Source organism: Ixodes scapularis, unplaced genomic scaffold (assembly GCF_016920785.2).
Source record: "Ixodes scapularis isolate PalLabHiFi unplaced genomic scaffold, ASM1692078v2 PGA_scaffold10__122_contigs__length_95168666, whole genome shotgun sequence".
Taxonomy (NCBI): Eukaryota; Metazoa; Arthropoda; class Arachnida; order Ixodida; family Ixodidae; genus Ixodes; species Ixodes scapularis.
In genome coordinates this window covers 31954393-31967213 of record NW_024609836.1, presented here as the reverse complement: position 1 = coordinate 31967213, position 12821 = coordinate 31954393, and the positions used below count along the sequence as shown (strand labels likewise).

Here is a 12821-nt window from a genome sequence, read left to right as displayed (position 1 = left end):
ATATATATATATATATATATATATATATATATATATATATATATATATATATGCATTGCCCCAGGGGTTATAGGGGCGCCTCAATTATTTTTGGAAATTGCGGAGAATATTGGATAAAGTCAAGTGGCTTTAGAGTTACAAAGCATCATTTGGTGATACAAATTTAACAAGACCAAATCTGGGGAATATACTTTGATGTCGGAGTTGTTCCTTCCTCGGAAAGTTCCCCCTCCGCAAAGAAGAAGGCGCTTCTGCGCTTGCGCCCCGATGGCCTTGCCCTTGACTGTAGAGTTCCGGGTATCGTAGCGTGTTGCGGAGCGTCAAAGCGGTCGATCTTGGGACACTCCTGTTTGCTTTCCGGGCATTAGGGAGTTTTCGTAGGTGGTTTCCGCTGTCCCGCAACGCTTTCCGCAACCCGCTATGATACCCGGAACTCTACAGTCAAGGGTATCGGTGCGCAGGCGCAGTAGCGCCTTCTTCGTTGCGGAGGACTTGGCGGAGGGGGAAACGCGGTCTACGGAAACTCCGTAATCTGACCGGGTTGAACCGTCGCCGTCTTTGAAAAACTCGCTCGCGCATTCCCCTAAACGAAGAAGCGTGTCCGCGAAAGATCATGAACCGGATGCGCATCGTCGAGTGGCGCGAGCGACCACGCGACCCTCCTCTCTTTTCTCAACGTCTGATTGGTCGAACGCACCGCAACGCTTGCGAGAGAAGCGAGTCTCTCTACTTTCTGGCGTCGCGCTACGAGGGTTGCGGGACGGCGCGCGTCGTACCGCAAGCGATCGCAAGCGACCGCTCCTTGCCGCAGGGACGCCGCAACGCGTTCAAGCGCTTTCAATCGCGAATGTGCGTTTGGGCCTTTACGGGCCAGAATGTCGCGTGTGGGCGCTCGCTTGGCGTGACTCGAGTGTGAGCAGAGCACCGGTTGTGTATGCAGGGAAGGGGGAAAAGAGGGGGAACAGTGCTCGCGCGATCGTGCTCCGGCGGACGGTCATCGCGGCCGACGCGCGGCGAGTGTCCCTTCCCTGACCGCACCTTTTGGCCGTCGAGGGCTCGCCCTGGATGGGCCCGAGTCACGGCAACAGGCTGCCGTGACGCGGGACCGTTAGCGCGCCCTGTGTCTCCCTGGGCATTATCCCTCTTTTTCCCCCGTGTTTGCCGGTCTCTTGGCACGGCGAGGGGTATGGAGGGTGTTGTCCTCGTGAGAGTCGCCAACACTGGGCAATTGACTAGGTAATCGTTAAGAGTTCGTTTTTGCTTAAAAAAAAAAAAAAACGCGTTTTTTTTTTTTTTTTTTTTTTTTTTTACGATTTGTTTTGGGAGTTACTTTTTTCACAGAAAGAAACAAAAAAAATGTCTCAAAGAATGTGTGACGTATCAATGCAACACGCAATGTCCCCGCTATATTTAGTGGGGAAACCTGGATCGGTGAATAATTAACTACGCGCCGATTCGATCTGCCCGCTAAATTTAACGAAGAAATGCTGCGCACTGTGTTTTGGGCTTGTATAATGAAATAACAGAGACGCCTAGCACAGCTCTAGACATGCTACACATTGTGTGTCTCCCGACTTTATCCCAAGGAGTAATATGCATTTTAGATTGAAGTGACACTGCACAGCCCAGAAGGGTGAAGACATTATGCTTCTTACATTGTGGGCCTTGGCGGTTAGCGGTTAACACACAGGCAGTGCACAGAGTCCACTTCTCTTGCTGACTGCCCAAGTAACACACTGAACCTGAGGCCCTAGGGCAGAAAACAACAGACAAACGACTGCCAGTAGTCTTCTGCTTTTTTCTTTGCCACATCCTAAGTTTTTAGGGTTTTTTTAAATTCCAGGGCTTGTAAAGTTTCAAGTTTTTTACGTACTGAGTACTCTGCAGGTTTATCAAATACAAGAACTTTTATGGTTTTTCTAAAGAAGACTTTTTTTTTTATCAAATTGATTTGCTGGTGCCACAAACTTGTTAAACTACACTTGACTGCTATTTATTCAAATGTGAGTATACTGTCATATCTGGAGAGATAGCCCACCTAAAATCGAGAGAAAATCGGAAGAAATAATGAGTGGGCTAACTTTCGGTGTGCAATCAAGAAAAGTTGAAAAAATGCTATATGTAGATTATGCGTCCCTGCCAAACAGTTTGCAGCGAGGTGCAATGAAGCATAGATGACTGCACTTCCCAGTTAGCAATGTTCGCTTATATTTCGCCATAGCTAACTAGGCTCATTTACGCCAAGGTCATCATTGATCCAAACACGATTACTAGAAGTGGCCTATCTTTCGGTGTTCAAAAGAAAATAGCACATCAAGTCAAAAATAGGGGGAGGTTACCTTTGGGGGGTGAGGCATGTATCGGGATTTTATGGTACTTTAAATTTTTGATCATATGTGTCAATCAGTGTTTAATATAAAAATCACATGAAAAGTCCCCATACATGTTGCTGTTTTTAATTGGAATAAGCCACAAATAATCTATTTGTGGGTTGATCCCAAAATGGACTATACAACTTTTTTTTATCTTGATGATTCTAAGATGGGTTGCAAAACTCTTGCGTGCACTTGGCTCTTTGTGGTGCGTGTGAAGCACAAAAGTTTCTGACAATCTAATAAATATTGGTTAATTAATTTGTTAACAGTTCCAGTTCATTGTGTTTTCATTGTAATGAATGGCAGGAACTTCCGTCATCATATGTGGTCTCCAAAGAGGAAGTAATCAAATATGCAGATGAACGAACCTTACTTTATGTATGAAACAAATTTTCCAAAGCCGCCACAAGACAAAATCGTAGAATTCATAGAATTTGTTTTATTCTATAAAATAGTTCATTTATCTGCATATTTTAGTTTACATTGTAATGTACAAACACCCAGCCTGAGTTTGAATGTTTTTATTGGGAGTAGTGTCTAGCCTGTCAACCTTATTTGTAAATATCCCAGGACATTATTGGTAAATATCCCAAGGTAGAGTAGGCTCATGATATAAATCCGGCTCATCGTGGGGCTTTCCCTGAGTCATATTTTCATATAGCCTTAACTGCTAGGCTCTCACCCTTGCAGTGTGGATCAATTGCAGCTTAAGCCTCCTGCTCTTTCGATGCTTAAGGCCCAATTTGCCGCAATTGGTAGACCACAAGGTCAAATCCTGGACCGGCAGATTTTTTCAGTTGCACAGATGTTGCTCATGCTCCGTCTGCCAAGCCTTCCAGGTTTGGAAAGTACCTTCTATGTGCGAGTACTCATACCAATAAAGTGGTCTGCTCAGCTACACTTGCGCACTGTGCCTTCGTCTACACTGTAGACATTTCTGAGATGGAGTATGGGGGGCATAACTCGCACTCCATAATTGGTAGTATCATCTGTTCGTCCCGGAATGTTCTGCAAGGGTGTCTCCTTTTTTCTTCGCAGCCGACCAGGCTGAACGTGTACAAGAATGACAACGACAGCTGGGACTACACCAACCCCACTCTGGGTAAGTGGACAGGGTTATCTTTCTTGGTACCCTCTCTTTACCTGCCTAGTATTTCTGGCGCCGCCTGCTTGGGCACCTCTTACAGGGCTAAATAAGCTATGCTTCAGAGTGGCAACATATCAGCCACCTTGGTGCACAAACTCGTTGTTGCCAGTCGTCTTACGCTTTATCCGAAAATGCAGGGAGCTCTTTTCCGTTCACCAGGAATACCGTAAAGTCTGCGACAGACAAAGAAAACAATGTCGCCCGAGCCTGACGACGCCAATTGTAAAGTCCAGGAAGTCGCGTTTTCAAATCGTAACAATAGCTAACTGAGCACCAAAATGCCCACGTAACAGTTGGGGAATCGATTGTCAGTACTCTAAGCCTAGCTTAGTATCAGTAGCTCTGGTACCATCTCCATCTAAAATTAACTCTGTTATCACTTTTTTTTTTTTTTTTTTTTTGACATTATTTAAGCATTGGGTGACGCAGAAAGGTAGGATTCCCTAATGTCTTGGCCGACTTGGGAAACTTGAAGGGGAGGTTGATGGGCCACTCGCCCATTTAATCGGGACAGCCTCGGCCGAATTTTACTTTGGGGCCTTTCTGCTGGGTGTGTCTCAAGGTGCTTCTCAAGCGGGGCTTGAGAAGTGGGCTCTTCGATAGGCCGCACTCAGAGACAGTGTTCCGTGGCGTCAAAACGAAAGCTGTGGGCGCTCGTACGCCTTGAGCGCCGTTCTTAGCTGTGCATGCACGCTCTTTGTTTTTGAGGTGCCACAAGAAGTTGACCCCAAATGTAGCACATCTGCCAGTCTTTTTTTCTTTTTTTTTTTTTTTTCTGGTGTGCTTGCAAATGCTTCAACAGAAGAACCACCTTGTGGCATTTTGTAAGTGAACACCAATTGGTCTAACTGTTGCTCTGCTACGAATTGGGTCTGAACATACTGTGTGAAGACGGTCATCATTACGATGTTGGAATCTTCGCGGCATTGGGTTGTACCTACATACATACCTCGATTATTGCTAAGTAGAGAGTTTCACTTGTCGGTAGTGCTTCTGATTCCCAATTAGATTGATGATAGTGGCACTTGGAGAAACATATTTAGAGCCACAGGTGTAGCATTTTCTTATGCCTCAAAAAAGTGGGACCTTTTTTAAGCTCTACAAGGCATACAAATTTATTTTGCTGCATTCTGGTTCATACCTCAGCCCTGATAATGCCCTCCAGTTTTTCTTTACAGTTGACTCCAATTAAGGAGTACTTTCGTAACGACTTAGTCCATCTCTAAGTCTTTTTATACGAGTGTCTTCAATATGTAGCAGGACTCTGTTTTTTTAACCTGAAATAAGTTTGCAATCAGGCGTAGGAACAATTGTTTCAGTGTCCCAGGAAGGGGAAAGGAAGGCAGCTAACTAAAGCCTGCTTTTCAACTTTTTCTTCTGCTTTTTTGTATCAAATGGGATCTCGGTTTGTGGGTTGTTCATGAAGGATTACCACTGTGCTTTAGACCGTCCTTGATTCTGACCAGTGAAACACTGTCAATAAACAGAACTTTGTTAGGCAACTTTGCGGCAGAAGGGACATTGTTCTTCTACTTTTGCACCGGCCATTTCTTATGCTGGCTACATCTAGTTGAGGACATTGTAGTTTGTTGCAAGCTCCTTCCCAGGAATACAGCAGTTTTTGTTGTTTTGTTTTTGCTGTTGGTAATCTTTTTATAAATTGGCGGGCCTCGATGCATTTTTGCTGTCTGAGAGTTCCAGGTTGATTATGATGTTGGTTTTAACTCAATAACACTACTTTAATTAGCTTGGCATACAATTCGCATCTTGTTGCATTTGATGGTGATAAACACTCATCACCCTCCATCCTTTAAATGAAGTTTGGTCAAAAGCCTTATAACTCTCGCTGAATAGGGATTTAGGTGGTTGCAGTATTTGTGTGAATGCTTTTGAACTCTGCTTAATTAGGTCGTTTGGATCGCAAATGATTTCTTCAAAGCAGAACAAAAAACCAATGTAATGGGTAAAATGGAAACTTGGGCAAGTTGGTGATTTATATTCTAAGGTTAACAACACAATATCAGTCACACACACCGATACACAAAAGGACAAACACACGTGCTGACTTACAACTCGTTTTGTATTTTGTTACTTCTTTGTTCTCGTCTTTTGTCGACTCTCCCAATCTTCATGACCAGCACAATAGCACGGATATAGGAACTACTTCTAAATATGTTTCTGAATCATCACCGCAATTTTCAGGATAAAAATTTGAGCTCTTTTTGAGACTGTGCTAAGGACGGACTACTGACACGCTTGTCAGCGAGAAGCGCTGTCTTTTGAGCTTCCATTATCTCTCTTGTGAGTGGGTCCCGACTTCTATTACAGAAAATTTTTAAAATCCGCATTTACAATCCCTACAGTGTATGCCCAAGGTGTCCCGAAACGACTCTGTGAGTGTTATAAAAGCGCTCTCTTAAAGGGATGCTGAACCGAAATCTGGTTTCGACAAAACACGCGACAGAAGCGTGCAACGGGATGCTGCAAACACCAAAACATCACTCATACAGCGATATCTCGAACGGATGACCTATTTTTCAAAGAAAGGAGGCGCATTTGACAGAAATGTTTACGTCATGTTTCTCCGAGAAGGAGAGGGAACGGCCTCGCGCCTTCTCCGCCTCGCTGCCTTGAGGGGGCGAAGCAAAGAGAGGAGGGAACAAGATATCTTCACGTCACGCGCGTGTCGCCTGGTTCATTCTCGACCTCTTTTTCCAAAAATAGGGCCGTCCGTTCGAGATACCGTCCTACGAGTAGTGTTGTAGGGATTGTAGCGTCCCGCCTACATCTCCTGCATTGTTTTTCTGAAATTCAAATTACGGTTCACCATCCCTTTAAGCAATCGTTTAAACACCTGCCCGATTGTGCTATATATTCTGCACCACATGAGTGGAATGGAATGAATTAACCTTTTGATGCAAGTAACAAAGCTCTTCTGGTGCTTTTTTGTACAGCCAGCTTGACGGTGTGCTGACACATTGACTTTGCTGCAAAAGCTCACAAGCTTATTCGGTACAGAAAAGGCTATGTTGATGTTGATACAGTTTCCCATCCTCTTAAGTCCAAAAAATTGGTTTGCTCTGTATGTTTATACAGCCTTGGTGGAGATACGCCACGACGGATAATCGGTCTCTTAGCTGCAGATGAGAAATTTAGCCAGTGCAGTATAACTGCTAACCTGGGATTTTTAACGTGCATCACGCAGTAGTGATTACACGAACGCGTGCCGGTACAAAACTCATCCAGATCAAAACGGGCGGGGGCGGTGGGAAATCGAACCCAAGAGGTTCCCAGCGCAAGCTTTCGCTCGACGCTCCGAGCTGAGACGCGTTAGCCCACTCGGCCACTTCCTCCCCATCTCTTGAGTCCATGTGACACATTATGTATATATGGAACGGCCATCTTTTTCTTTTTATTTCTTACTTTACTTATTACTTGATTACCCCCTCTGATTTTCTTTAAAACATCTGCTGCTGTAACTGCCAATAAGGAACTAGGGTACCTTGCTGGCTTTAACCTGCTAATCTGTGCACTGAAGCTTACTTTCAGAGAATGAAGACATGAATTTTTAAGAGCTTTCGTGAAGCATAACTCACTAGCTTAGAGTGTGCCGATCTGAACGTAAGGAGTGGTTTCTTTCCCCTCGATTTGTACGACCAGCATACTTGATAATCCGCAAAATATAACCGAAGGTCTAAAAAACGGACGCATCTCCACGTGGTGAATGATGTTGATTGGGGCAAAGCTCTCGTGGTGCTGAGGATACTGATTTCATTGTTCATAGGTAGCGCTGATGGTGCTGATATGTTTTTATTGCTCATAGGTAGTGCTGAGTTCCGGGTTGCGTTTCGACTTCATTATTACTGCTTTACGGTCGCTGAAATGCAGAGCCAGTGGTTCTTCTAGCGGATCAGCTTGGATCCGCTAGAAGCCGTGAGAACGCATCTCCACCGCTTAAGTCAACGGTCCATGTCAGAAAGATAATGTGTGGTATGGATTCGTGGTTATATGTGCAGTTGAGCATTTGACCGCAGCACCCTCTTGTCGATAAACGTTGAGCCAATGCATGCAAAGTTTAACGCGATTATATACGCATTTGACCGCAGCGCCCTCTCCTGTATAGACGTTGAGTGGCCACATGCAACGTTTCATCCATGACATCCTCAGGTCTTGAGTTACTACCACATCTCAGAGCCCGCTACTCGTCCCGCAGTCGTGGCCGAGTGGTTAAGGCGATGGACTAGAAATCCATTGGGGTCTCCCCGCACAGGTTCGAATCCTGTCAACTGCGCAAACACTTTTTTTTTTGTTTTAAGAAGACAGATGGGATGGCAATTGATGTGAGCACGGACGCCGTATGGACAAGGCTAGACCTTAAGGAACTTCGCCCCCAAAATCAGAAGGACCCTTCTGTGGGAAGTTCATGCGTTACTTCTAGAGGATCTATATACCGTATTTTCCGGGCTATAGTCCGCGGACTATACTTGTTTAAAAGTTTTAATTTGTGGCTGTGCGGACTATCTACGCGTGCGGACTATACAGGAATTATGTTTTTCAATATCGTTGATTATGACGAGACGGGACGGATTTTGTGAATAAAAGAGTATGTTATTGATAATTTATGTATATTATAGGCTTTTTTTGTGAGCTAAGATAGCATACATATGTCAAGGTGTGCCGCGTATGAGAAGAATTTCGTGTCAACTAGGCACGAGGTGCGGACTATTGACTGGGTGCGGACTATGCAGCGGGTGCGGACTATCTAAGCAAAAACTTTCATTTTTGGCCCCAAATTTGCCTCTGCGGACTATACACCGGGTGCGGACTATAGTCTTGAAAATATGGTAGGTCTTAAAACGTGAAAGAATGTTCGGTACCAGAAGCTGAAAGGAAAATCTTTAGCTGCGCAATCTAGAGTAATCATGAAGTCGTCCACAAAGCAAAACACCTTCACAACAATAGAAGCATCTAAGCACTGTAAAAGGTTCCGTTGCTGGTGTGCAAGGGAAAGGTTACTCAAAACTGGCGCAATATGCAATCCAATGCATACCCCTTGCTTCTGCAGTAAGTGTTTTTCTTCCCAACACGCAACGGTAGATCTAAAATATACCGTGAGTAGCTCAAGCAAACCACTTTGGGATATTCCTGACACAGTCTGAAACGCAATAACAAATATTATTCCTGTATTTGTGCTATTGTGCTGGTCATGGGGATTAGGAGAGTGAACCCAATGACGAGAACAAAGAAATAACAGTACAAAACGAGTTGTAAGTCATTGCGTGTGTTTGTCCTCTTGTGGGTCGGTGTGTGTGATTGATCTTGTGCTGTTAACCTTACAATATAATTGAGTTTCAGGTTTTGTTTTTACCTAGAGTTGAGAGACAAAACAAGTACTTTTCGGCAACAAGCTTCACACCTCGCATATTTGAAACAAACCACGTTAGGGGTTCACATTGCTCCATTTGAAATCAGCACCGTCTCGTGTTGCCTCCGAACATTGTGTCGTACCGAATGCACTACCGATGCACAAGCCAACATGGTAACTCTGGAGAAAGGGTACAAAAATCATAGATGTTGTTGTTTGTCTAAGAGTTTGTAGGGGACTTTGCAGATATTGTTTTTATTTCCCAAGAACAAAGCTAGGCATGAAATGGGAAGAATGCAATACACTCTTAAGCCGCTCTGAAAAAAAAGAAGTTTGTGCATGCTGTAGTTATGACCGATATGTGTAAAGTGGATGACACTGACAGAAAATAGCGCTTAGACTGCTGTCAGCATTGTTGCACACCATCGGAAATAAATTGCATTTCAAAGACTCTTTGAATCGGCGGGTCTTTGGGCGCTGTTGTCACGGCTGGGAAAAGGCAGATCGACAAAACTCGTGCAAAACTGTGATGTGCGGACTCTCACTCTTTTAACAGTTTCCTGAGAGCGTCATGGCCTTCGGTGTTTTAAGGCTGCACTCTACAAGTGTTGATTGTGCAAGTGCTATTCATACTCCTTTCTACGTTACTTGTCACTGAGGAGATTAGAACTGCAGGACACCTCTTTCTGGTGCCTGGCCTCCAGAACGGGCTCATTGTCTTTTTTTCTGTGCTCCGGCTGCGAATGCGCACTTGGAAGCTCACTAGATAGGGGAGCGTTGTGGACGGTAGGAGGCGTGTGCTGGAAGCGAGGCAACTGAAAGACCTTCCTGTTGTTGTCATTTTGTCAGTGATTATGGTGCTGAAAATGTTACATGAGACACAATTCGAGCTGTCACTGGCGGGAAAAGGGGGTCCAGCTACAACAGCGCCTTGTGTGACATCTGAACATGTGGCATATTATTCTACACTTTGAACAAACCTTTGACAGGGACCAAGCTGCACACGTCACGGGCACATACGCTTGACTGACAGATCCGTGGATGACGTTTTGCGAGAAGTCAAACAATGTTTTGTTTCTAATGGTAAGCGTCGACACCACATGGTTCATGCTTTTCAACGGCCACGCTGCATATCCCACGCTGCTAACAAAGGGAAATTTTATATTGCGTCAACAAAACATTGTTTGACTAATCTCGAAGGAAGTACCGCCACTTCGGTGTGTGATTTGTCGGCGACACACGGCTCGGTTACATTACTTCCACTGCGTGCCGCCAACACCCTGTTCGCAGTGTCAGCCACCTTTAACTCCCCCCCTCCCTCCCCGTCCCTCGCCACGTCGAGCAGACGAACCTGACGCGTGCCACAAAACACGTCGGCATTTTTGCGGACGCGGGACAGAAGGACAGGCACGGACACTCACGGAAACAAGGCGACGCACCGTGGGGCGGGGGTTCGTGTGCGAGACACCCAGCCCCTTCCCCTCGAGAGCACAACAGACAGAGAGAGAGAGAGAGAAAGACAATCCTCCTTTCCCCAAGAGAAGGAAGCCCTCAAGAAGGACCGGAGGCGGAGTTGGCTCTCCTGGGTTTTCCTCCTCTCCCCCCCACCACTACACGGCAAGACAGTTTCGCCCCTCCCCTAGGGCACTGAGGAAAAAAAAAAAAAGAAACACACACGGGGGAGAAATTTGTGCGCACAACCCCCTCCACAACCACCACAACATCAACAACGAAAACAACAACAGAACGGTGCGAAGACCCGTGGCACAGAGGGAGCGACGGGACGGAAACGGCACTCACGACAACACCACCTCATGCAGACACACGGCGCTAGCGAAGCGTCGGAGCGTGGACAAGAGAGTTAACCGGACGGTTGTGTGTGTGTGTGTGTTGTCCAGGGGAGGTATGGCGGCCGCAAGAAGCTGGCCTCTCGCACCGCCGCCCCTTCTGTCTTCCGAGACCCGAGGAGTGATGTGCCTGCCGTCGCCACCTTGGACTCTGTCGCTCTCTCTCTCTCTCTCGCTCTCTGAACTCTGTGGTGGGCTCGGGCACAGTGCAACGGCACCCGACGCAGCGTTGGACTCGCTCCTTCTTGCCAGTGTGAGTGAGGTTGGTGGATCCCGCGGGCCGCGCGTGCTTCGATCGGCGTGTGGCGCCCCGTCTCCCGACCCTTGGTTTGTGCCTTGTTACCTTACGGCGAGGCGTCTGGTCTCTGGCCGGTCTCCCAAGTTTGTCTCGGATTGCGCCACCTGCTCAAGGGTTTTGACGGTGCCTCTTTTTTACGCTTTGCCGCCGCCTTTTTCGTGTGCCCACGAAATCCTGTTTGGTCCTGCTGCGCGAAAATGCTTGGGCCCTTTCACCCTTGCTCTGTCGCGTAGAGGAATTTTTAGCGTGCGTTGCCGACGTACCTCGTTGTTGCCATCTGGAACAAACATTGACGGCCGTTTTAGTGGATCGTGTTGGCCTTTGCAAGAAAATGTGACAAATGCGCAAAAGAATGCTCCGGTATGTCACAAATATTGTCGGACCCCGCATTCCTGATGTGGAGAGATATTGATACATCCACCATTTTAGAACTAACTGTCATTGCCTGGCAGAGAACAGGGTATGAGGACTCCGAGGACGAAACAATCCGCGGTTTAGGAAGGAGAGAGCAGAAGCGTCTTGGAACTCGCTTGAGGGCAAAAAATAGAGCCACAATAGGAACAAGAGACTGGGGGAGCCTTAGTCTAGGTCAATCCATTTCAATTGGGCCAGCAGGATCTTGCTTTCTTGGTCGAAGGAGTGACCGCACGCGCCTTTAGCACATGTTTGCTTTTTTGTTTTCCTTTTCTGCTACCTGCTGAAATCATCATAACTACAGTTCTCGACCCTAAATGTTTCCTTTTTTTTTTTTTGAATATTTGTAACTACAATTGTTTCTATATGCTCTTGCTTATAATTTGGAACAGCAAGGGCTTTCCTAAAGTTAGCCAGTGGTGGCAGTGCTGAAAGCACAGCCATTTTGAACTCAGTTGCAAGCTCCAATTGAGGCAGGCGAGCTCGGTTCAGATTAACTCTTATTAGTGACTTAATGACAGTCAATATCATCGAGGAACTTCGGCCAGTTGCAATTAAACACGTTCTTGACTCTGACAGTCGATAGCGCTATTGTAACTAGGCTTTAACACTGCGTTGCCTCTTGGCGGGAACAGAGCTCGACACAGTCAATGCGAAGAACCAATTGCCAGTTTTCCCCTTGTTTCTTTCGCAGCTGAAATGTTGCCATCAAGACTACTGGTATAGTGCAGTGTGCACATCCTGGGTATCGGCTTGGGCGACAAATGCTAATGTCTACAATCTATCCAAGTAAAATGCAGAAAAAAAAAAAGTTCCAACGTTTTCTTTTTGTTATCAGTGCTGTGCGTTGTACCATGTCAGCCTCTGGGGTTAACCTTCAGTAAGCGCCCCCCAAAAGAAATAAGACTATTTGCACGCAGCCATAGAGAGTAAACTTTGACAGGTGCCCTAACGCTGCTTACTGTCATAATTCCACCTATAGTGGGTGACAGGTTAAGAATGCCATAGAAGCTCCACCTCTCGCACATACTCATTAGCTTTCACCATGCTCTGGCTGCATCTGTTCGCGAGAAGCCATAGTGTTATCAAAAGAAGAAAGCTTGCGCCGGAAGCGAGCTTTTACCACATTCTTAGTCTGTCGCCGGCTATGGAGCAAATGCTTGACAGAAGTGTGATCGAAATTGCTCAGGGCTTAAAAGATGTTGACTAAGAAAAGTCGTACACAAGGCACGGCAGCGCTTAATGTTTTTTCTTGGTCTGCTTTTGAGTGCTGCGTGATTTCTGTCGCGTTTAATGTGTACCACTTGTCCAGAAAGGCGGGCATTAAACTCTCGACGATGCTGCCAAGCACATTGGCTGGCAACACGAGCTAGGA

At 46.0% G+C, this 12821-nt stretch overlaps 1 protein-coding gene across 4 annotated transcripts in view; it reads left to right on the top strand.

Moving 5' to 3' along the window:
* Positions 1-12821, top strand: part of LOC8034677 (heterogeneous nuclear ribonucleoprotein L) — a 111391-nt gene that overhangs the window by 81932 nt on the left and 16638 nt on the right. For all 4 annotated transcript variants that reach the window (XM_042287669.1, XM_042287666.1, XM_042287667.1 and 1 more), the window contains exon 6: positions 3414-3477. In XM_042287669.1, coding sequence (XP_042143603.1) covers positions 3414-3477 — 64 coding nt within the window. The remainder of the gene's footprint in view (positions 1-3413; positions 3478-12821) is intronic.